The following is a 25,971-nucleotide window of genomic DNA, read 5'->3' on the forward strand; positions in this document are numbered from 1 at the left end:
TCTCACGAGTCGAAATCCGTCCAGAGTGACGTGTGAGTCCGGTGAGAGTTCATTCAGCCAAGTCTCTGTGAAGCACATACTGTAAGGCTACACTCCCGGTACTCCCTCTGCAGCCTGGTTAGCGCCGTTAACTCATCCATCTTATTAGGGAGAGATCTTACGTTTCCCATAATGACAGACGGTATGCATGGTTTATACCGTCTTTTCTTCTCCCGGCACTTCATTACAGCTCTGCATCCCCTTCTCCTTCTCCTTAATTCCGCGGGGATCACCAGTCTTTCCATGGGGAGTACCTTGGTGTTGCGCAGTGCTAACAGCTGCTCCCGAGTGTAAACAATGGAGCCGTGGCTGAAAGGGTCCGCTGATGCCGATTTAACTAGCCCCAGAAAGAAAAAGACTAAAATACAAATGCACAGTCTCACGAGTAGTACATCCCGAGGTGCACACTTCCGACTGAGACTAGTGCAGAAAGAAACACGAAAAAAGTACAAAAACATACCAAAACACATAAACACGCTCGGAGCTACTGTAACTAGCTGCCACTCTTGGACTTTTTATGACTCTGTGGTAGCATCAGTGATTTTCTACGCTGTGGTCTGCTGGGGCTGTGGAAGTTCAGAGAGGGACAGGACTGAGACTAGTGCAGAAAAAAGTACAAAAACATACCAAAACACGCTTGGAGCGACTGTAACTACCAAAAAAATAGTTTAAGGCCTATATTATTATTTAAGGCCTATATAATAGTCTTGAGGCTGTGGGGGCTTTAAGCAGCTCTTTTAGTAGTAGACTGCTACACCCACGGTGTAAGAAGGAGTGATACCGCAGGTCATTCATACTGGCTGCTGTCAGACTGTATAATACCCACAACTTGTAACGTAGCACCAATAACCTGGTTGTTGTTATATTTGCACTACTTCACCACTACTACCTCTGCCATCTCTCATCGATGCAATTATTATGTGCAATAATATAGGCCTTAAACTATTTTTATGCATACTTACAGGCCCGCCGACAGGGGGGGACAAACGGGTATGTTGTCCCGGGCCCAGGAATAGGGAGGGCCCAGAACTGGGCTCTCATGAAGTTGCGATTATTTTATTTCATTTCAAAATGTGTTGATTTGGGGGGGAAATGTGCTATATTTGCATTCAATAAATGATTTCTAGATCTTTTGCCTTTATTGTCTTTGAAAAAGGCGTCAAGAACCCCCTACCACCCCTAATGCAAAAATGGTTTGGTCTGACTCTTTGATTAAGGGGAAAAAAATGACATCGTTCGATCACAGCGCTTCGACAATCAGCGTGTGTGCCATTTGCCAACATGCACAAGTCAGGAGCACAGAAAAGAAAAGAGAAAAAGAGAGGAAGAAACCAAGAGACTCAGGGGCTCACTGCATAAATATTTTAAAAAAGATTCGGATGATGCAGCAGGTACTAGCAAAGGCAGTGGGGCAGCTGAGCCAGGTAAGACAGCCAACTTTTTCCAGCCCCGTAAAGTAACCCCAACCAAGGCACGCGCGGCACGCAATTCATGTTACAAACGAGGGGAGAGTCAAGTCAAGTTTATTTGTATAGCGCTTTTAACAATAAACATTGTCGCAAAGCAGCTTTACAGAATTTGAACGACTTAAAACATGAGCTAATTTTATCCCTAATCTATCCCCAATGAGCAAGCCTGTGGCGACGGTGGCAAGGAAAAACTCCCTCAGACGACATGAGGAAGAAACCTCGAGAGGAACCAGACTCAAAAGGGAACCCATCCTCATTTGGGCAACAACAGACAACATGACTATAATATTAACAGTTTTAACATGAGGACAGTTTCGTTGATGTTATAAACTCTTCATTGATGGACATTTGAGTGCAAAACTGTTCATGATAACTGCAGTCCTAAAGTTAGCAAGACAACTGTAGTCCTCAGCCATAAAAGCATTACTGTAAGAGTCCAGAGCATCCTCCAGTTATAACCCTCAACTGTCCTCATGGGGCCGTCCTCCACAGGAGCGATGCGATAAAACTCCGACCAGACACAGGGCACCAGGATGGACCAAGCAGGTCCGAGGGGCAGAAGAGGCCAGCATCTCAATCCCAGGATCAACATGTAACTCAGAGGGACAGATTGGGGGGGGGGGGGGGGAGAGAGAGAGAAAGAAAACACATATTGTTAGGTATGCCCTAAAAATGACAAGTATTAAATCTGTGTGGTAGGCTCGCAGAGACGAGAGTCTTGACATCAGGCATAACACACAAGGGAGCAAGTCACACAAGAGAGCAAGTCACACAAGAGAGCAAGTCACACTGAACACCATATCAAACGCACAGGGCATTGAATCATTTCATAACCACAACGGCTTAATAACATTGTTTCATATATCTGATTGAAGCTAAGAATATTCACATTAGCCCACAATCATATCCCGCCGTTTCTCGAGCGGTGTGTTCTCTGCTTTTCACACTGGACAGTACGCACGCACAGTATACTATGTTTGCCCCCAGCCCTGCCCGAAATCCCCCGTCCATCGCTGCTCCTTCAAGAGCACCCCAATCGCGTGATTATAGTAGACTATCCACGAGATTAGGAAGGCATTGCGGGGGCTGTCGCATGCAGGCTTGGGGCGTAACGGAATACATTTAATGGCATTCGGTTAAAGGATACAAAATAAGAGATGAGAGGTGTGTGTGTGTGTGTGGGTTGGCCCGGGGGGGGCCCATTCAGAGCATTTTGTCCCGGGCCCAGCCAAAGCTGTCAGCGGCCCTGCATACTTTTATTTATATTTATATATATATATATATATATATATATACACACACACACACACACACACACACACATATATATATATATATATATATGTGTGTGTGTGTGTGTGTGTGTGTGTGTATATTAGTGCTGTCAAAAATGTCGCGTTATTAACGCGTTAATTTGACTCAATTTTAACGGCGATAATTTTTTTATCGCGAGATTAACGCTCTGTGGCATGATGTAGGTTTTTCATAAGCTTTTGAAACTGCCAGGAACTTGGAACAGAGACTTTGGTTAGAAAACCGATAGCAGCTAGACTGTAATGCCACGCCCCGCACAGCCAGAGTCCTCTGCCCCCCCCCAAGAACCAGCGCGGGCAGGGCGCACTAGTAGAGATGGGATTTATGGCTCTTTGATGGGATCCGCATCTTTGTGATCCGTTCTTTGAAAAGAGCCGTTCAAAAGACTGGCTAATTTGGCTCTTTTTAAATATTTATTCAGTTTTAAGAAGACAGCGTCTAAAGAAGCCAGATCCCTCTGAACTGTAAGCTCAATGCTATCCCAGAAATGCTTCCTGTAATATGCAAATTTGGCCGCCTCTGATTGGACAGTGCGACGCATCAACAGGCAGAAAGTGTAAAAGTACAAAATGTGTTAAGTGAGCCGAAACAGTAAAGATCAGATTCAATGCAATATTTATCAACGAACAACTTAAACTTAATATAAGAGTGTACTTTATATTATAATCAAGCATGTCAAGCCTACCGTCACTGTGTAACCTATCTCTCTTTAGTTGTAGACTAACTCAAACAGTAGATCATTTCACTCATGGTTCTCTTGCTAGCCCCGCGCCGGTGCTCGGCTTAGGTTTCACTTTGCGGTGGCTGTGTCAAGATGTGTTATGCTTTGCAATAAAAAAAAAACATTGGTACAAAGCAAGTCCATTCACTTTTTTATGCTGATAAGAGAATTACAATGGTTTTTTATGTGACAAAAATGTGCGATTAAATTGCGATTAATCGCGAGTTAACTATGACTGTCGCGACATTAATCGCGATTAAATATTTTAATCGCTTGACAGCACTAGTGTATATATATATGTGTGTGTGTGTGTGTGTGTGTATGTATGTGTGTATATATATATATATATATATATATATATATATATATATATATATATATATATTTTTTTTTTGGTCTTTTGGTGTGTGCAGGACACTGCGTAGGACTTTTTATGACTCTGTGGTAGCATCAGTGATTTTCGATCACCACCTCCTATATGTGTGTTATGTATATATGTGTGTATATATTATATATACAGAGTCTACCTGTAATGTGCAATTTTTCTGAGCCTCTCAATAAGGCAATTTTTTCTTTTCTATACTTTTTCATGGTAGATGATGCAAATAGCTCTCTGTATTTACAGTAAATCCTCTAATACTGGCCTGTATTCCATTACTGGCCGGGACTCTAATATTGGCTGGTCTCGCTGTCGGAGGAGGTAAATAATGGCCGGACTCTAATACAGGCCGGGGCTATAACCAACGATGTTTCTGAGATCATAGTGGCCTTACACAATCGTTCCGATCTGAAAGACAATTGTGATCAGTGGCGCCGCCAGGCGTATGGCCGTCCGCACTAGGCGTACCTTGGGGAGAGAGATATTTTTTTTTAAATTATAATTGTTACCTGAATGCTTTGGCATTGCAACATAATTTGAGAGAGAGAGAGAGAGAGAGAGAGACGTGTGTGTGCCGGCGCATTTGTGTGCTTCAGGAGTGGGCGGGGTGTGCGTGACCAAGAAAGCTCATTGGTCAATGCAGATATACTTTTCTTGCACCACTGAGATTCTCTCCAGTTTTGAGAAACAGAGACAGACAATCGTCAGTAGTCAGAGCTTGTGCGAGAATTTATTGAGAAGCGAGTCAAAAATGAGTAAACGAACCCTGAAACAAACGAGCTTGTTTCAGACATTTACGAAAAAGTCCAAAAGCAGTGATCCAGGGGTGTCATCTGCTTGCCAGTCCTCTCCAGTATCAGCTAGTAACATGGCACCGGCAGCTTCCACTCCTCCGCAACCGAGCAGCAGTACGCTGCAGCTGGATGCTAGCTCAGTTCCTTTGAGGGAATTGCCTTCATCTACCTCTGAGTTTGAAACTAGCCATACATCCAGTGAATTTCATATAAGAACACCTACATCTCCCCATGTCCCTTACGATCAGAAGTAGATGGTTGCTCCACCTTGCTGACAAATGAGCCATCAGATAGCTTTACTAATGAGCCACGAGTCAGCCCGCTATCACTGACATCAGATTTATCAGACATAGGTAAACTTCAACCAGATGCCTTAAAATGTGCACCGGACTCTGTAAAGCTCAATCTCCTACAGAACCGCTTCAAACCAGACAGAGGGTGGGTGGCTCCTTCTACTCTGATTTTCAGTAAACTCAGAAAAATACCCGAGGAGTTTTTCAGCGAGTCTATGTACCCCACGTTGCGCTACAGTGTGTGTCAGAGTCGTGCGTGCGGTAGTGCTGAGCAAGTTCACTAGATTCTAATCGAGGCTATAAAGAGTTTATTGTTTATTGCCGTGTGTAGTTCACATATGTTGTTCAAATATCAGCCTGTGTTCATGGAAGGCTATTGTTCAATTTCAAGTTAAAGTTCTATCGTTGTTTTGTGTATAAGCCTATAGATCGACTCTTCATAGAAACTGCAGCACGCAAGCGTTTTTTTTTTTTTTTTTGGGGGGGGGGGGGATTACACCGCTAGTGCGTACCTTACAGTTCAGGCACAGGCAGAACAGTTTCCGTTAACTTTTTGTCCCATTTTTTCAAAACTTTGTTTTGCAAGTCGGTTTGGCCAAGATTGCAGCCTGTGTTGTCTTTTTTTTTTTTCGTATTGCCGTGCAGAAAAATTGCAGCTGCTGGAAAGGATGTCTGAATTACCGGTATTTGTTGATAATGTTCTGTATACCGTTATGGTAACTGTACTTTTTCAATAAATGAACCTATTTTATAGATTCAAATAGACACAAAATCTCGTTTTTATTCATTCCACTGGTAGTCTGTTTTGCTCAAATAGAAATAGAGGCCTGCCTCTAATTCTGGCCTCCTTCCAATAATGGCCTGGACCAAGATGCACTTGAGTGAAATAAAGGCCCCGGCCTATATTGGAGGATTTACGGTAATCCTTCGTTTGTCTAATTTTTATTTCAGTTTTATTTATCTATTTGACTTTTTCTTGCTACTTTAACATGTGAATTTCCCCGATGTGGGATGAATAAAGTGAAATCTAATCTAATCTAAGTTTTACTTCCAAATTGCTTAAACTTTGACAGATTTTATTCTGTTTACAGTGGGCGTTCCCACCATGAAAGAGAAACCAATCGAAACGGAAAGAGTGAAAGTGATTATCATGCCGTTACCATGGGAACAGTCTTTTATGAATGCGTAAGTGTGCACTCCGATTCCGGTGTGACTGAGGAAGGTGACAAGTTTTATGTTTCGTCTAATCTGGATAATTTAAATACTATAATATTATTTGTCAGGGCAGCACGGTGGTGTAGTGGTTAGCACTGTCGCATCATAGCAAGAAGGTCCGGGTTTGAGCTCCGTGGCCAGCGAGGGCCTTTCTGTGTGGAGTTTGCATGTTCTCCCCGTGTCCGCATGGGTTTCCTCCGGGTGCTCCGGTTTCCCCCACAGTCCAAAGACATGCAGGTTAGGTTAACTGGTGACTCTAAATTGAGCGTAGGTGTGAATGTGAGTGTGAATGGTTGTCTGTGTCTATGTGTCAGCCCTGTGATGACCTGGCGATTTGTCCAGGGTGTACCCCGCCTTTTGCCCGTAGTCAGCTGGGATAGGATCCAGCTCGCCTGCGACCCTGTAGAACAGGATAAAGCGGCTACAGATAATGAGATGAGATTATTTGTCAGTGGGCACAGAGGAAAGTGTAAAGTATAAAGTTTTTCTCAATATGTTTGTCATGTTTGTTTGATAAAAACTCTCAAATATTTATATAATACATGACCTACTCATTCTAAATCTGACGGACATCGCTGGAAAAGCTCTCGACCCCGAAGGGTTAATTTTTGACATCACGAGATTCATTGCTTAATCAATGGTGGAACTCTTTTATGTTGTGTGAGCCATCTTTGGCCAATCCCTGCACGAGCCATTCAGACAAAATCTTTTTCAGGGAAGGCCTTCTTTCTTTCAGCAAGACAAACCCAAACCACTTTCTGCACATATTAAAACTGCATGGCTCTGTAGGAAAAGAGTCCAGGTGCTAAACTGGCCTGCCTGCAGTCCAGACCTGTCTCCCATTTACAACATTTGGTGCATTATGAAGCGCAAAATACGACAAAGGAGACCCCAAACAGCTGAGCAACTGAAACTGTATATCAGGCACGAATGGGACAACATATCTCTTTCAAAACTCTAGCAATTGGTCTCCTCAGTTCCCAAACGTTTAGAGTGTTGTTAAAAGTAGAGGTGATGCAATACCATGGTAAACACGCCCCTGTCCCAACTTTTTTGAAACGTGCTGCTGACATCAAATTCTAAATGAGCATATATTTTTTTCAAAAAGCAATAAAATTTCTCAGTTTCAACATTTGATATGTTGTCTTTGTACTATTTTAAATGAAAAATAGTGTTTCAGAGATTTGGCTATCATGGTATTCTGTTTTTATTTCCAGTTTACACAGTGTCCCAACTTTTTTGGAATTGGGGTTGTAGTTTGAAAGTCCAGTTTTGAAGGTTAGATATTGTATGTTCCATTTTTGCCAGAGCAGTCTGTCCCTCTGAGTTACATGTTGATCCTGGGATTGAGATGCTGGCCTCTTCTGCCCCTCGGACCTGCTTGATCCATCCTGGTGCCCTGTGTCTGGTCGGAGTTTTATCGCACCGCTCCTGTGAAGGACGGCCCCATGAGGACAGTTGAGGGTTATACCTGGAGGACGCTCTGGACTCTGACAGTAATGCTTTTATGGCTGAGGACTACAGTTGTCTTGCTAACTTTAGGACTGGAGTTATCATGAACAGTTTTGCACTCAAGTTTCCATCAATGAAGAGTTATAACATCAACGGAACTGTCCTCATGTTAAAATTGTTAATATTATAGTCAGGCTGTCTGTTGTTGCCCAAATGAGGATGGGTTCCCTTTTGAGTGTGGTTCCTCTCGAGGTTTCTTCCTCATGTCGTCTGAGGGAGTTTTTCCTTGCCACCATCGCCACAGGCTTGCTCATTGGGGATAGATTAGGGATAAAATTAGCTCATGTTTTAAGTCGTTCAAATTCTGTAAAGCTGCTTTGCGGCAATGTTTATTGTTAAAAGCGCTATACAAATAAACTTGACTTGACTTGACTTGGTGCCCATATGGTGCAGGGACATTTAAAATAAATGAAAGCAGAGGACTAAAAAGTTGTAACTGTCATATATTTGTATTTGTGTGACTGTCAAATTTTGCTCGAGCTAGCTAACAGTAGGAGGAGAGGGAGCATCATCATTACTTGGGCTCGCGCATGCCCTCCTCAGTGCAGCAGAGGTAATAGCTGCCTCACCTCGTACTTTTTCATTGCAGTTTTATGTCGAGTGCAACAAGCCTCGATGTCTTTTGCACATCTGTGAAATAAGTTACCTAGACGATAGAAAGTGAGGACGCACAAAGAAGGGGTGTACGAACATTATATTAGTGATATAGATAGTTTTCACTGACATCACGGCATCCCGGGGAATGCCCCCCAGCCGCCATCTTGCGGGGCAAACAAAACGGACCATCGCCACTACTGGCTACGTTATCTCGGACGAATTTATTAAGTTATAGAGTCAGTTTTCTAAAATAAAGATCAATGTCGGCAAAATCAAGCAAACGAAAGTATATGGATACATTGGACGACATCTCACGACAACGGTATGCAGCCAAACTGGCCTTGATTGGGGGAATTGACCCCTACGAAGTGGACAGAGAAGCATTTTCAAGTGACTTTGCAGGGCTGCCATCCATATCGTACCCTGATATTGTGAACTATTTCGTAAATACTAAAAGCGCCTACACACTTGACGACCTCAAAGCATACAAGTCGCTGGAGTCATACGATTATTTTGTCTGTGGCTGGGTCCGCGAAGTCCGCCATATAAAAACCAGTGAGAGCCGTGTCCTAATTACAGCCAAGGTATGTAAACATTTGGAATTTTTTTGTTTTTCAAAAATGACCCTTGCGTGAGTGAAGTGACAAGTGTCAAATGGGCCTTTTCCACTACCCTTTTTCAGCTCACTTCAGCCCAACACGGCTCGCGTTTCGACTACCTCAGAGCAGCACGACTGAGCTCACTTCAGCCTTACTCAGCACCCAAAACTCACACGGTTTTGCAGTGGGGCTGAAGTGAGCCAAACCGAGCTGAGTGGGGCTTGGGGCGTGAGGAGACACTCCCCTGTGCACTGATTGGTGAGGAGGAGTGTCCTCACATGCCCACACATGCTGGGAACCACCATCTGTAAACACCGTAAACCCGGAAGAAGAATTACGACATTATGCGCCTCGCCTCATCTATACGCTCTTGCCAGTATCTGTTGGCATTGTCGGTGACAACAAGCCACAGCACCAAGACCAGCAACACTAACGACTCCATGTCCTCCATGTTTATTGTTTACTATCCGGGTCGTGAGACTACCGCTTAAAAGGTCACTGATGTCACTGTTTGCGGGGCGGCACGGTGGTGTAGTGGTTAGCGCTGTCGCCTCACAGCAAGAAGGTCCTGGGTTCGAGCCCCGGGGCCGGCGAGGGCCTTTCTGTGTGGAGTTTGCATGTTCTCCCCATGTCCGCGTGGGTTTCCTCCGGGTGCTCCGGTTTCCCCTACAGTCCAAAGACATGCAGGTTAGGAAAATTGGTGGCTCTAAATTGACCGTAGGTGTGAATGTGAGTGTGAGTGGTTGTCTGTGTCTATGTGTCAGCCCTGTGATGACCTGGCGACTTGTCCAGGGTGTACCCCGCCTTTCGCCCGTAGTCAGCTGGGATAGGCTCTAGCTTGCCTGCGACCCTGTAGAAGGATAAAGCGGCTAGAGATAATGAGATGAGATGAGATGTCACTGTTTGCGCCGCCTAACGACATCACATGACGTCCACCCACTTTCGCTAACTCCACCCAATGTGTCCAGCCAGCACGGTTCAGCGCGGTTGTAGTCGAAATGCAACTCCAACAGCCCCACTCAGCTCGACTCAGCCCAACTCAGCACGGCACGGCTCAGCCCAACTCAGCCGCGTTGGTAGTGGAAAAGCCCCAAAATAGAAACGTGACAAACGAGCGATATTAGTGTACATTACAATGTAAACGTACACTCAGTGGTTCCAGTTAGGCATTCTCTAGAGATTGTTTACACGATGTTTTGGTTTCCAAAAACAAACTTAAACACAATTGATTGTTTATTTAAACAACTTACCACTTATAAAATGATCAGAGCAGACTTTGCTGTGTCTGGAAGGCTGAAAATCCTTGCGGTTGATTCTCGCAAGCCATAGATTTCTCCTTTGTATGCTGAGTTTCTTTGTCTGCTTGCCTTCGTGCTCCCGTACAGTGTGAATTCCATAAAAGCTCCACTTGACTTCATCATTTGACCTATTACGACAGCCGTGAATACAACAGGTGTGCACCATTGCTAGCTTTAAATAGTAGTAATGTAACTATAAATGTAAATAATATATAAATGAATGTAACTCGCGCATTACAATGTGTGCTCAGTGACCCATACGGTAAGCTAGCCCCGCAAGATGGCCGCCACCAGGGAATCCCCGACTCTGTGACGTCATGTGAAAACTATCTATTCACAGAAATGGTAACAGGCATGCGCTTATTACCTGCGCTCAGCTCGGTTTCAATAGGATTGCGCAATCAGAGGAGAGGCAGAGCTCACCGCCGCGGCACCTCTCTGTACCTTGCGTGTATTTGCTGCTGAGTTTCACCAGTCAGCAATTTTGACAATAAAAACAATCTGAATCATCCAGAAATGACATTTAGAACACAGATCAAGGAGAAGAATCATGATTTATGAAAAATTATTTTACCTTCATGTCGTCTGTGTTCATTGGAGCATGATGGGTGAGGCTCTGCCTCCCCTGTGTCAGAGTGCAGGCACTTCCGGATGTATGTGCAAAGGAGACCAGGATGTGAACTGTAGACAAAGCCAAATCGTGAGACATGAAGCGTGGTCAGAAACCAAGCGTGTGTCAGTCAATCAGCAAACAGAGTAATGGGGCAGGACTAAGACTGAAACGTAAACAAAGAGAAGAAGCAGAGGTCAGAATAACGCGAGGCAGACAGTTGGTGACAGAGGGTGCTGTGTTTCTTGGGAGTTGTAGTTCAGAATCCATGATTGGCGTTTGGTTGTTCTCAGCGGGTTTACTGACAGAAGCCACCCCCCCCACGTGAAGCCCTTTATTCTGTTGAATAAAGAATATTCAACAGAAATCTCGTGATGCATGATATGAGCAGGAGATTCGTCTCTCCCTGTACTTTGTATTGTGATGTTTGAGATGATGAAATTCTGTCTCATGCCTCCTCTGTAATGTTGAACAGTGAACTCCAGAGAAAGAGATCAGACTCCCCAGAACCCAGCTGTGTCTCCATGAAGAGTGATGCGTCTATGGGTCCTCCTTTGGAGTTTAAAAATAGAGACTCCTCACCTGTACACAGGTAACATCCCATAATTCTCAGAGTTAAAGTCACTGCAGAGTGAAAGGCCGTGCTACACATTCCTGTATCCAGGCCAGATCATGAGCAGAGTTTTGATATTTATCAGTTTGTTAAACTTTAATTTGGTCCAAATGCTGCTGCAGTACCTTCAGTAAACATTTTAGAGTAATTAATATCAGTAACTGTGCAGGTCAGTGTTTCACAGTGTCACGGACAGGATAAGGAAGTAAATTCATCTGCATGTGACAGTGATAGTAATGGCTCACAGAATCATTTAAATAACCAATAATAATTAGTAATAAGCAGTGTAAATGTTTTCTATAAAGGACTGTCTGTAATGTTGAACAGTGAACTCCAGAGAAAGAGATCAGACTCCCCAGAACCCAGCTGTGTCTCCATGAAGAGTGATGCGTCTATGGGTCATCCTTTGAAGTTTAAAAATAGAGACTCCTCACCTGTACACAGGTAACATCCCATAATTCTCAGAGTTAAAGTCACAGTTACAGGCTGTGCTACACTGACATTAGCAGCTGTTTTGATTTAATGATCCAACACAGTTCTAAAGCTGCTTTTACAACATCTTCATTGATCTGGTGTTTGACTCGATTCAGTGTGTCTTAAAATACACTCTTGTACTATTTTACTCAGTTCAGAGCCACAATCAACTGTGTTCCACTGTTGCGCAATTACTCTGAAATTTTGCTCCAACTCCAAATTTTACTCTCTAAACTCAAAATAGAGTAAAATTAACTATTTTTGAGGAAAATCCTTTTAACTCTGGAATAATTGCTCAGCCATGTCCCCTGTGTTTGCACTAGAGCGCACGCATATCAACCGATCTGCTCATCAGAAATATAAGAAATATTCACACTTAATCATGTTTATCTTTGGCTGGATCAAGTTGAAGTTAAAAAAAAAAAAGGCACCACGTTGCAGTTCAAGATTGAATTGAATCGCTGTCCTGAATCATGAATTGAATCGCTGTCCTGAATCACCCGAAGTGCATAAAAACTGTGCATCATCTTTCAACAAGTTTTACTTCCAAATTGCTTAAACTTTGTCTGACAGATTTTATTCTGTTTACGGTGGTCGTTCCCACCACGAAAGAGAAACCAATCAAAATGGAAAGAGTGAAAGTGATTATCATGCCATTACCATGGGAACAGTCTTTTATGAATGCGTAAGTGTGCACTCCGATTCCGGTGTGACTGAGGAAGGTGACAAGTTTTATGTTTCATCTAATCTGGATAATTTAAATACCATAATATTATTTGTCAGTGGGCACAGAGGAAAGTGTAAAGTATAAAGTTTCTCTCAATATGTTTGTCATGCTTGTTTGATAAAAACTGTCAAATATTTATCTAAATACATGACCTACTCATTCTAAGCCTGACGGACATCGTTGGAAAAGCTCTCGACCCCGAAGGGTTAATTTTTGACATCACGAGATTCATTGCTTAATCAATGGTGGAACTCTTTTATGTTGTGTGAGCCATCTTTGGCCAATCCCTGCACGAGCCATCCAGACAAAATCTTTTTCAGGGCACGCCTTCTTTCTTTCAGCAAGACAACCCCAAACTGCTTTCTCCACATATTAAAACTGCATGGCTCCATCGTAAAAGAGTCCGGGTGCTAAACTGGCCTGCCTGCAGTCCAGACCTGTCTCCCATTTACAACATTTGGTGCATTATGAAGCGCAAAATACGACAAAGGAGACCCCGAACTGCTGAGCAACTGAAACTGTATATCGGGCAAGAATGGGACAACATTTCTCTTTCAAAACTCCAGCAATTGGTCTTCTCAGTTCCCAAACGTTTAGTGTTGTTAAAAGTAGAGGTGATGCAACACTGTGGTAAACACGCCCCTGTCCCAACTTTTTTGAAACGTGCTGCTGACATCAAATTCTAAATGAGCATATATTTTTTTCAAAAAGCAATAAAATTTCTCAGTTTCAACATTTGATATGTTGTCTTTGTACTATTTTCAATGAAAAATAGGGTTTCAGAGATTTGGCTATCATGGTATTCTGTCTTTATTTCCAGTTTACACAGTGTCCCAACTTTTTTGGAATTGGGGTTGTAGTTTGAAAGCCCAATTTTGAAGGTTAGATATTGTATGTTCCATTTTTGGTGCCCATATGGTGCAGGGACATTTAAAATAAATGAAAGCAGAGGAATAAAAAGTTGTAACTGTCATATATTTGTATTTGTGCGACTGTCAAATTTTGCTCGAGCTAGCTAACAGTAGGAGGAGAGGGAGCGTCATCGTTACTTGGGCTCGCGCACGCCCTCCTCAGTGCAGCAGAGGTAATAGCTGCCTTGCCTCGTACTTTTTCATTGCAGGTTTATGTCGAGTGCAACAAGCCTCAATGTCTTTTGCACATCTGTGAAATAAGTTACCTAGACTATAGAAAGTGAGGACGCACAAAGAAGGGGTGTACAAACATTATATTAGCGATATTCACAGAAATGTTAACAGGCATGCACTTATTACCTGCGCTCAGCTTGGTTTCAATAGGATCGCGCAATCAGAGGAGAGGCAGAGCTCACCACCGCCGTAGCTCTCTGTACCTTGTGTGTACTTGCTGCTGTGTTCTGCCAGTCAGCAATTTTGACAATAAAAACAATCTGAATCATACAGAAATGACATTTAGAACACAGATCAAGGAGAAGAATCATGATTTATGAAATATTATTTTACATTCATGTCGTCTGTGTTCATTGGAGCATGATGGGTGAGGCTCTGCCTATATATACATATATACAAGATTTATTCCTCAAAATCTGAATGAGAAATTGAAATTCAAAACTACCTGGATTCCATGAATAATTTCACAAATTTTCAATATATGCACCGTCTGACTGACACACACACACACACACACACACACACACACACACACACACACACACACACAGAGACAGACTGTGAACATCAGGAAAGCAGCCGGACCAGATGGTGTACTCGGAAAAGTACTCTGCGCCTGTGCTGACCAGCTGGGGGGAGTCCTGACCAAGTTGTTCAACCTCTCACTGTCACAGGCTACTATCCCCCAGTGCCTGAAATCAGCTACCATCATCCCTGTCCCAAAGACTCCTGCTCCAAAGTATCCCAATGACTACAGACCTATTGCCTTAACATCAGTAGTCATGAAATGCTTTGAGAGGCTTATCCTTCACCACATCAAGGACCGTCTCCCCTCAAACCTGGACCCACATCAGTTTGCCTACAGAACTAACAGATCGACGGAGGACACCATCGCTATAGCTCTGCACACAGCACTCAGCCACCTCGAGCAGCCAGGGAACTACGTCAGGATGCTGTTCATAGACCTCAGTTCAGCATTTAACACCATTATTCCTGACATCTTGGTGGAAAAGCTGACTAACATCGCTCTCTCCCCCTCCATCTATGCTTGGATCAAAGACTTCCTGACTGACCGCCCTCAAACGGTTAAGGTAGGCACCACCTGCTCCTTCACCCTGACCCTCAGCACAGGCTCTCCTCAGGGCTGTGTGCTGAGCCCTCTCCTGTATTCCCTGTATACGCTTGACTGCACACCCATCCACCCCTCCAATACCATCATTAATTTTGTGGATGACACCACGGTCATCGGCCTTATCAGTGGAGGGGATGAGACTGCGTACAGGGATGAGGTCAACATGCTGGCAGGTTGGTGTTCTGCACACAACCTGCTGCTCAACACCAGCAAAACTAAGGAGATGGTGATTGACTTCAAGAAACACAAGGGGGATCCAGCCCCACTGAGCATCAATGGGGACTGTGTCCAGCGGGTGTCCTCCTTCAGGTTTCTTGGGACACATATAGCCGAAGACCTCTCCTGGACTGCCAACACATCCGCGGTGATAAAAAAGGCCCGACAGAGACTCCACTTCCTAAGGATACTCAGAAGGAACCATCTGGAGGAGAAACTTTTAGTGGCCTTTTACCGCAGCACCATCAAGAGTGTCCTGACGTACTGCATTACAGCTTGGTACGACAACTGCTCTGTGGCAGAAAGAAAGAACCTGCAGAGGGTCATTAAAACTGCACAACACATCACTGGCAGTCCCCTACCCTCGCTAGAAGACATCGCTAGCGCACGGTGTCTCAGGAGAGCGAGGGCAATCACTGCTGACCCCTCACACCCGGGACAGCACCTGTTTACCCTCATGCCGTCTGGCAGGAGATACAGGTGCCTCAAAAGCAGGACAAACAGACTTAAAAACAGTTTCTTTCCCTGGGCCATCAGGTCCCTGAACTCATAAGAGAGTGTATGCTAGTGTAATGTGTAAATGATGTAAATATGCATTCCTTTCTTATTTCTATTTTGCTCCTTTCTTATACTTATTTTACTGCTTTACTGTTTTCTTTTAATATTTTACTATTTTTTTTTTCTTTTTTATATTTATTATGCACCGGCCAGAGAAGCACTGCAATTTTATTGTATACCTGATGTGCAATGACAATAAAGATTCTCTCCTCTCCTCTCCTCTCCTCTCTGTTTGAACTTTTTGCGCCATGTCCAAATCTGTCCCATGACATTTTCTTGTAAATTATATTCAATCTTTCATGTAATTAACAACTAATGTCGAGTCCGGCAGTTGAAGTTCACAAACGTGCCTAGAAATAGCTGAGAAAGATCTCCAGGCATCTAAAGCCCTTCAGCTTCCAGGGCCCTAAGGTGAGACCCGGAGCCCCAGCTGCATTGGTCTAGGCCTTTGGCCCGTCATTCAGACAGGCTGAAATTTGGATGGACAGATAACGTTTCAGACTTTTCTGTCCTGCAACAGTTTGCTTAAAATTCCCCAGTGAGCTCAGATTGCAGTTACTAAAACAGTAATAATGGATTATTACTGCACTAACAAGGCTACATGTAGAATCCATCCAGCCATTATCTGTAACCGCTTATCCTGTACAGGGTTGCGGGCTGGATCCTATCCCAGCTGACTATGGGTGAAGGGCGGGGTTCACCCTGGACAAGTCACCAGATCATCACAAGGCTGACACACAGACAACCATTCACACTCACATTCACACCTACTGTCAATTTAGAGTCACTAGTTAACCTAACCTGCATGTCTTTTGGACTGTGGGGAAACCAGAGCACCCGGAGGAAACCCACGCGGACATGGGGAGAACATGCAAACTCCATACAGAAAGGCCCTTGCCGGCCACTGGGCTCGAACCCATAACCTTCTTGCTGTGAGGCGACAGTGCTAACCACTACAACACTGTGCCACCTACGACTGTATATCAGTTGTAATTATGTTCTACACATACACCAACAACTGGGTCATTCCATGACAAATCTCCGAATGCTCCCACTCGACCATCTCAGATTTGGCTGAAAAAATTCCAGGAGGTTCACACACTTCCCAATAGGAAAAGTCCCAAATTTTAGCTCCCAATTCCCTAGTTTTGTCATAAAAAATATTTTTGCAATTAACCTCGGACCCATTTTGAGCAGAGTTTTTTGGGGAGCCACATTGATTGCTGTATCTAGAAGAGTATTTAAGCTAGGTCCTTCAAATTTTCAAGGGTTAAAATCTGGCACCAGTACTTGTAGAATATGGACTTTTACATGTGCGCTTTTGGTTTATCATAGAATTCTGGGGGCTTGAATTTGCTCGGAAATTCTACACTCCGCTCTGTGGCAGCATATTTGAAGGACTGTGGAAAGTACAATTTCAAAGACAGAGGCTTGATATTGCACATACGCCTTCCCATATATACTGTGTACTTTGTATTCTAAAACTGCCCCTCTGATGAGCGGTTTGGAAGATATTAAAGTTTAAAAATGGAAAAAATTAATTTGGTGACATTTTTGACGTTATAGCAAAAAAATGAACGCATCCACCAACATAAAATTGACTGTTTTAGAAAGATTAGATGTCTGTTTTTAACATATCCAAAATTTGTGATGTGTTCTGCCTTATTTTTGCAAAATGAATTTTTGAAAATGTGGTGTTCGCATACACGCACAGCATTCATGGCCTATGAAAGCATTTTCAAATGCTAACAAAATGCCCTGAATTTATGACACACAGCTTAAACTCAACAAAATGCTTCATTTGGTTCATGGTAAACTATACCTGAAGGATAATCTATATGCAACCTTTAGATCCTGAAATATTGGAGCTCCACTATGGGTGAAAACTGAAACTTGTTTTCATTACAACATTTCTGTTGTACCATAATTTAGAAGAAAAAGCAACCTATATGCTTCAGTTAGTATTTATCCATGATAAAAAGTCTTTGACAGTCCAGTAGAATTTATTATTATGATTTATTATTTATGACACTTATTGAATTTATTAAATTTATGATAAAGCTGGTAACTTCGGGACAACTCTTTTGGGACAACTCTCCAAATTTATCTGGATCAGTAAAGAAAGTGTGAAGTCCATGGCTGAAGAGCTGGAAAGCAGATTTGCAAAGGCAGTCACAGTGCCAGGTACTAGAGATAATCACTGTTTTAAGCCAGTCAATGCAACAACACTTGAGGTCAGCAGAGTGTCTGGAACTCCTGGATTTTTAGTCAACTATGAGGTAGAACATGTAGATGAAGAGGTTTCACAGGGCTTCCAGATCAGTGACATGATACCTGGCCAATATATAATCTGTGTTTACGACCATCACTGGTGGGTTGGAAGCATCAGAGAGGCATCTGAAGCCCAGCAAGATGTTCTGATACAATTCATGCATCCACACGGCCCAGCAAAAAGTTTTTTCTGGCCCAGGAGAGAAGATTTGTGCTGGGTACCTGTGCAACACACAATTTCTAAAATAGATTAGATTAGATTCACTTTCTTGATCCCACATCGGGGAAATTCACGTGTTACAGTAGCAAGAAAATGTCATACAGATAACAAATAAAACTGAAATAAAAATAGACAAATGAAAGATTAAATACAGAGGGCTATTTGCATTATCTACCGTGAAAAAGTATAGAAATATTGCCTTGTTGAGAGGCTCGGAAAAAAATTGCACATTACAGGTAGACTCTGTGTGTGTGTACGTACTTACTTACTTAAGCCCATTGCCCGCTGGGGAGCATAGGCCATCAACGACGCTTCGTCATCTGACTCGACTCTGGGCTGTCCTTCCCGCGCCTGTCCAGTTGGTTCCCATCCTCTGCAGTTCTGCGTCAGTGTCGCGCCTCCAGCTGTTCCTGGGCTGGCCCCTCTTCCTCTTCCCTTGCGGGTTCCAGGTTAAGGCTTGGCGTGTGATGCTGGATGCTGGCTTCCTGAGGGTGTGTCCAATCCAGCCCCACTTCCTCCTCAGCATCTGGCTGGAAACTGACTCCTGACCCGCTCTCTGCCACAGCTCCTCGTTCGTGATTTTCTCTGGCCACCTGATGTTAAAGATGCGCCTCAGACATGTGTTGATGAAGGTCTGGATCTTCTGTTGTATCGCCTTGGTCATCCTCCACATCTCAGAGCCATAGAGTAGTACTGACTTGACGTTGGAGTTGAAGATGCACATCTTTGTGGCCTTGCTGATCACCTTTGATGCCCAGATGTTCTTCAACATAATGAAGGCTGCTCTTGCCTTTCCAATCCTGGCAGTCACATCATGGTCCGTGCCTCCCTGCCTGTCCACCATGCTCCCCAGGTAGACAAACGACTCTGTCTCCTTGACTGGCTCCCCATCAACAGTGACTGGTGTATTGGCCATTGTGTTGATCTTCATCAACTTGGTTTTCCTGCTGTTGATCTTGAGCCCTGTCCCTGCTGATGTTTCTGCTAGGCACGTGGTCTTGTCCTGCATCTGTCTGTGGTTGTGCGACAGGAGTGCCAGGTCGTCAGCAAAGTCCAGGTCATCCAGCTGCGACCAGAGTGTCCACTGTATTCCGTTGTTCCTGCCTGTTGTTGTGGTCCTCATGATCCAGTCAATGACCAGGAGGAAAAGGAGTGGAGAAAGTAGGCACCCCTGTCGTACTCCGGTTTGAACCTCAAAACTTGCTGACAGTTGACCTGCATGTGCCACTCTGTAGGTCATGCCTTGGTACGTGCACTGGATGAGTGAGATCAGCTTCCTGGGGACTCCATAATGCTGCAGTAGCTTCCACAGCGTCTCTCTGTCCACGCTGTCGAATGCCTTCTCATAGTCTATGAAGTTGATGTAGAGGGGGGAATTCCACTCCAGGGACTGCTCCACGATGATGCGCAGGCTGGCGATGTGGTCCGTACAGGATCTGTTGCTGCAAAATCCTGTCTGTTCGTCCCAGAGCTTGGTATCCACTACCTCCTTCATCCTCTCCAACAGCACTCTGTTCAGGACCTTGCCAGGGACAGATAGGAGCATGATTCCCCTATAGTTGCTGCATTCAGTCAGGTCCCCTTTCTTCGGCAACTTGATGAGAATTCCCTCCTTCCAGTCATTCGGGATCTTCTCCTCTTCCCAGATCTTGCCAAAGAGGTCATACAGCATGTTGACCGCTGTGTCCTGGTCCGCTTTGATGGCTTCTGGTGGAATCTCATCCGGTCCTGCTGCCTTCCCATTCTTGAGCGACTTGATGGCCTTCTTGATCTCCGCCTTGGAAGGTTTCTCGCAGTTGATTGGTAGCTCTGCCTCTGCGGGTGGGATGTCTGGTGGTGCTTCTGGTGCTGGTCGATTGAGCAGTTCATTGAAGTGCTCCACCCATCTCTTCAGCTGTTCCTCTGTTGCTGTGAGGAGGTTCCCACTCTTGTCCTTCACTGGCTTGTCCATCTGCTGGAATTTGCCTGCAAATTTCTTTGTCACCATGTACAGGTCTTTCATGTTTCCTTGCCCAGCTGCTTCTTCCCCTTGCTTGGCCAGGTCGTCAATATAGTCCTTCTTGTCCTTCTTCACACTGCTTTTGACTTCCTTTTCTGCTGCCGTATACTCTTCTTGTGCTTTTGCCTTTGCTGCTCTCGTCTTGCTCATGTTGAGCACTGCTTTCTTTGCTTTCCTCGCTTTTATCTTCTTCAAGGTGGCTTCAGAAATCCACTCCTTGTGCTGCACTTTCTTCTGTAGGTGTAATTAATGATTGTGTATGTAGATTGGTATTAAGTGATCAATTTTTAATAATTAAATGAAATCAGTCTCATTAAATGTGAAGGTTAATAGTTAAAATGAATCAATCCTATTGAAACGTTTAATTTGACTCATTTGAATTGAATCATACCATAGAATCAGTCTCATTGAATTGTTTGAAGTGAATCATTCAAATGAATCATCCAGTAAGTCATTCGGTGAATCACTCAGTGAATCAAATGAATCAGTTTAGTGAATCGAATGAATCAGTTTAGTGAATCATTTGAAGAATCAATTGAAGAATCATTTAAAATTTGATAATTCAAATTTATCACTTACCAAACTGCATCTAATTAATTATTCATACACCTTAAGAATTCTTTGATGATGTGGGCGACTTCCAGAAGATATTGGGACAACAGACACGACACCACTTCAATTCTGATAATAATGGAGTTTATTATAAAAAGATAAAAAAAGGGAATTAATTAAAAAAAGTAAAATGAAAATTTAATAATTGAATGGCAACAGAATGAAATCTCAGAATGGAACAATGTTTCTCTGAGTATATATCCCAGATAGCAGAGGGTCGTTGATTCGACGTGGAATCATCGGCATGTTCTTCGACCTATACGCCGTCGAATCACCGTCGATCACCGACATTGATTCAACACCGCTTTGCTCATACGAGTTTCCGTTGAAACGACGTTGAAAAGTGGCTGGTGGTCGACAGAGAATAGACCCCCTTTCACCCTTTATTCAACTACGTATTTCGGTCGATTTATAGTTGAATTTTCGGCGATGATTCATCCAACTTTACTTCCTGTTTTATGTACAACAGGAAGGCTACAAATTAAGCAAAACAGGCTAAATTAAACTAGCTAACCATAAAGCATCGGGGCTCTTGCCTAGGATGAACACACACATGCATACTTCAACCATGAAAGTGAAACTTAATTTATATCAATGTGCGTAGGCTACGTCCTGTTTAATGTACAACAGGATATAAAAATGCATGCAACAATGCACCTCTCCTAATGTTTGTCAAGCTATCTAATGAGGCATAACTTTTAACATTTATAAGGAACAGAACACACTTGAACAAGTTCTTAGAAACATTTTATGATTTATTTATAATTGTGGCCTATTCCTCCTGCGGCGCAGACCTGTACATGGAAACAGAAAAACATAACCAAAATTAATTTGATGCAGCATTGATAAAGAAAGTCAGCAGTAGGCTATGGGTTTCTAAATGCCACCCTACCTCATTATTTGGACATGGGGAAAAACTATATTTAAAATCCAAAGAGGGATGGAGGGAGGAAAATTAAAACAAAAGAAAGAAATGAAATATAGAGTAGAGAATATTTGATAAAATTAAGGATGTTTTTATTCAGTAAACATTTAAAAAAATGTTCTACAACACTCTAGCCTAGTGACTTACCAGTAACAAAATAGACTTGAAGTATTCAGATCCGCTCTGCATAAAGCAGCTAAATCCTCTCTCTGTCTCCTGGCAGAAAGCTCCTTGGTTTGCTTGTGTCTCAATCACAGCTGGTATTCTGTAGAAAGACTTCTTTTCACCTTTCCCATCAGCTTTGTTAGAACCCTAACACAGCACAAAAGTTTACCATTGTAGGTTTATGATGAACCAAGTGCCTCGTGGGTTCACATACCGCGCGCTGCCGTTATTTCCCCCAAATCACGAGTTTGTTGGTCTTCCAATGTGGCGCAGGGTTTGTTTACTTCCGGTTTCGGGTGACGTCAGTGAAAGGGGTCTAATGGGGGCATTACCGCCACCCACTGGATTGGGGTGTAAAGCAGTCTGAACAAAACGTGTAAACATAAACATAGGAGAAATGAACCCGTTTTTCTAACTCGTCCTCACTTAGTCTACTTTTCTTTTTTGATTAGTCTGGATTTGATATTGTAAATTTAAATGTGAATCAATGTATATTCATCGGACATGAACAAATGAATAAATCTTGAGTAATCTTGAGGGGCGTGTGTGTCCGGGGCGCGGTGTCGCGGGGGGGGATCGAACGAACCCTCCGATCCCCCCTGGCTATGGGCCAGAATTTGCTCATCCTACCAATGTTGAAAACTGGCCGGCAAAAGTGACGATGGTTCAACGTCGTATATTCAACCTTCTCTGACGGTCGACAGATCAACCTTTACCCACGTTGATTCAACAGTGATAAATCGACCCTCTCAGACGGCAGAGAAATCGAAGTTTCACGGCGCCGTTTCAACGTTGATTTTCTGACGTACGACGGAAACCGACCATTCTGACCAAAACTCTACGTCGTTTCAACGACCCTCTGCTATCGGGGATGTGTGTGTGTGTGTGGGTGTGTGTGTGCGTGTGGCTAACTCCACATGTGTGTGGGGTTAGAGGTTAAAGCTCTGGAATGTGGTGTACCAGGAAGAGCCAGGAATGTTATCTGCAAGGTTTAGTGAGCATGTGTGTGTGTGTGTGTGTGTGTGTGTGTGTGTGTAGCCAAGTGATTAGCTTTGTGGCTAACAGACAAAGAAAAGCCTAGCTACACCATGTGCTTCCTTCAGGCCTAGTAAACCATGTGTGTCAAAAACCAGAAATTAATGATTAAAATACCTTCAAACAGTCGTCTGTAGTTTATATGGCTTTAAATGTAAACAGGAGGATTGCTATCAAGGTTGAATTAAACTTAGGACTTTATAATATTTCTCTAATACTGAGATACAGAGGAGCGTTGGCTCTCGTGGCTAACTCCACGTGTTTGTGGAGGAGGAGTTAAGACCCCCCCCCCAGGAATGTGGTCGTACCAGTCAGAGCCAAGGTGATATTGATCTAAACTGAGATCCAGAGGACCTCGTGTTGAGAACAAAGGAGGAGGAGGGGCTCTCCCTAAGCATACAAAGGCCCTCTTTGGAGGCAAAACATTCTGAAATCTTAATGAGGTCACAATATGAGTGAGTTAAATGAAATTAGAATGTTAGGAGAGAGAGAATCATGCAAAAACTTATTGATTAACCAAATTAAAATCAATAGTACCAAATAATAGGGAATCAAAAATAATAAATCAGTGTACACACTTATTCCTGACTATAACTTCACACTTAGTGAATTAATTACTGTCTAGACTAATATTATTTATCTGTGCCCAGTGCCAGCCTTAATTCAAGTCTCGCCTTTCTGTAGCAAGCGGAGAATCTCTGATGAATCAGATGTTCACAGGAGCCTGGAGAGGTTCTTTGGAGAAGCTTCGTAGTTCGTGAGGAGGAAAGTTCTGTGCACGAGTCTAAAGAAGTGGAACCCGCTGTTCTTCTTTAAAAACTCAGTAGACTGCTTTCACTTGCAGCTGCGCGCGTGTAAAAGAAAATGGAGGAAAAACCGGTTTTTAACTCGTTTGAGTTGAAGCTCGCGTGTTTCCGGTATCTGCCGTGATCAGGAGCAGACACAGAGAGGAAATTGCGTTGGAGCGTGGTTCAGACGGTCCGATAGTGAATCTCTTTATCTGGTCCGTCTCATTTGAAGTCAGACGCGGAAAGAGAAAGATGGCTGGTCGCCAGCTCTTTTTGGAAAGAAGATGGGTTGTGCAGGAGGAGCTGTGAGTGAATGGTCCCGCCCAGCGTGACGTGATCACGCGGAAGTTGTAGTTCTTAGACACAAGATGGCGGCATGATACCTACACTTCTTTCCCAGCACTTCTTCACAAGCGTCACGCCAAACTTTCTTCGTGTGCTCCCACTGACTCTCTATGTCCACCTCTCCCTCCTCAACAAGTTCCTGCAATGGCTGGGACCGGTTCTGAAGGCTGATCTGGAATGCCGTCTGCACCTCCTTGGTTCTAAGAAGTCCCACGTTGTACTTGGTGCGCGTGTTGGTAGTTGTGTGAAACTTCTTGAGTCTGAGCCTAGCTGTCATCAGGAGCAGGTGGTGATCAGACGACACATCGGCGCCTCGCATCACCCGTACGTCCTGGCAGGATCTCCTGAATTTCCTACTGATACACATGTGGTCGATCTGGTTTTCCGTGATGTGGTTTGGAAACCTCCATGTGGCCAGGTGAATTCGCTTGTGTGGAAAGATGCTTCCTCCAATCACCAACTCGTTCAAGGAACACAGGTCTGCAAAGCGCTCGCCATTTTCATTAATCTGTCCAAGTCCATGAATGCTCATGACATCCTCATATCCTGTGTTATCTGCTCCAATCTTGGCGTTGAAGTCACCCATGAGGATTGTGATGTCTTTTAGTTCCCCTTCTGTCCAGCACTGCTTGAAGCTGGTAATAAAAGTTGTCCTTTATCTCCTCTTCAGCTTCATTTGTAGGAGCGTAGCACTGGATGACATACATTCTGATCCACTTCTTCTTGGTGGCAAAAGTTCCTGTGATGTGTGAGCTGACTAGTTCCCAACTGATGAGTGCCCTCCAAGCTTCCGGACTCATCATCAACGCCACTCCCTCAGAGTGGGGGGCGTCAGCTTCCGCATGTCCCGCGTACAGCAGTGTTTCTCCTGATGACGGTCTCAGCTGTCCTGACTGTAGCCACCTCGTCTCACTCAACCCCAACAGACAGATGTTGTAATTCCTCATCTCCTGTGCAACCTGGACTGTTCTTCCCATTTCATACATTGTCCTGATGTTCCACGTCGCAATCCTTGATGCTTTCCTAGGAGTCAGAAAGGGGGTCAGCCTTACAGCTTCCTTCCGGCTTTCACTGTACTGCATCATACTCCTCCTATGTAGAGGCCCTTCCTCTCCCAGGACTTGTTGATTTTGAACTGTCGTTGATGCTTCTGTAATGTGAGTTTTTTTCTAGGCAGGGGTGTTGGCCCTACGCAAACCCATTAAACTCCGGAGGAGTTGGTCCACATTTAGTCTGGCCTCTACCCTTCGACCAATCCAGCATGGGAGGCCCTACCAGGAGCTTACGCTCCAGCTGGCATAGCTCTAGGGGTCATGGAGACATGCAAGCCACCACACCACGACAAGGAATGGACCTTATGGTGTGTGTGTGTGTGTGTGTGTGTGTGTGTGTGTGTGTGTGTGTGTGTGTGTATTATTGCACATAATTGCATCGATGAGGTTCCTAGCACTACAAGTATATGTGTATATACACTTAAGGAATGTGACAAAGCATCTGAAAGTTTCATGAAAAAGAGTTCAAATAATTTACAAGAGTTGTCTCAAAGTTACCAGCGTTATAATAAGTTTAATAAATTCAATCAGTGTCATAAATAATAAATCATAATAATCAATTCTATTGGACTGTCAAAGACTTTTTATCATGGATAAATACTAACTGAAGCACACAGGTTGCTTTTTCTTCTAAATTATGGTACAACAGAAATGTTGTAATGAAAACAAGTTTCAGTTTTCACCCATAGTGGAGCTCCAATATTTCAGGATCTAAAGGTTGCATATAGGTTATCCTTCAGGTATAGTTTACCATGAACCAAATGAAGCATTTTGTTGAGTTTAAGCTGTGTGTCATAAATTCAGGGCATTTTGTTAGCATTTGAAAATGCTTTCATAGGCCATGAATGCTGTGC

General features: G+C 43.6%; 1 protein-coding gene across 3 annotated transcripts in view; it reads left to right on the top strand.

Annotated features, from left to right (window-relative positions):
- The window catches only part of LOC132870536 (NACHT, LRR and PYD domains-containing protein 12-like), a 129,924-nt gene that overhangs the window by 16,106 nt on the left and 87,847 nt on the right, over positions 1 to 25,971 (top strand). For 2 of the 3 annotated variants that reach the window (XM_060904210.1, XM_060904211.1), the window contains exon 1: positions 11,624 to 11,897. In XM_060904210.1, the coding sequence (XP_060760193.1) occupies positions 11,770 to 11,897 (128 nt within the window). In that variant the 5' untranslated portion in view covers positions 11,624 to 11,769. Of the gene's footprint in view, positions 1 to 11,315; positions 11,433 to 11,623; positions 11,898 to 25,971 lie in introns of those variants that run through there. The other variant, XM_060904212.1, reaches the window with a different exon arrangement.

This window comes from Neoarius graeffei, chromosome 22 (genome assembly GCF_027579695.1).
Source record: "Neoarius graeffei isolate fNeoGra1 chromosome 22, fNeoGra1.pri, whole genome shotgun sequence".
NCBI classification, from domain to species: domain Eukaryota; kingdom Metazoa; phylum Chordata; class Actinopteri; order Siluriformes; family Ariidae; genus Neoarius; species Neoarius graeffei.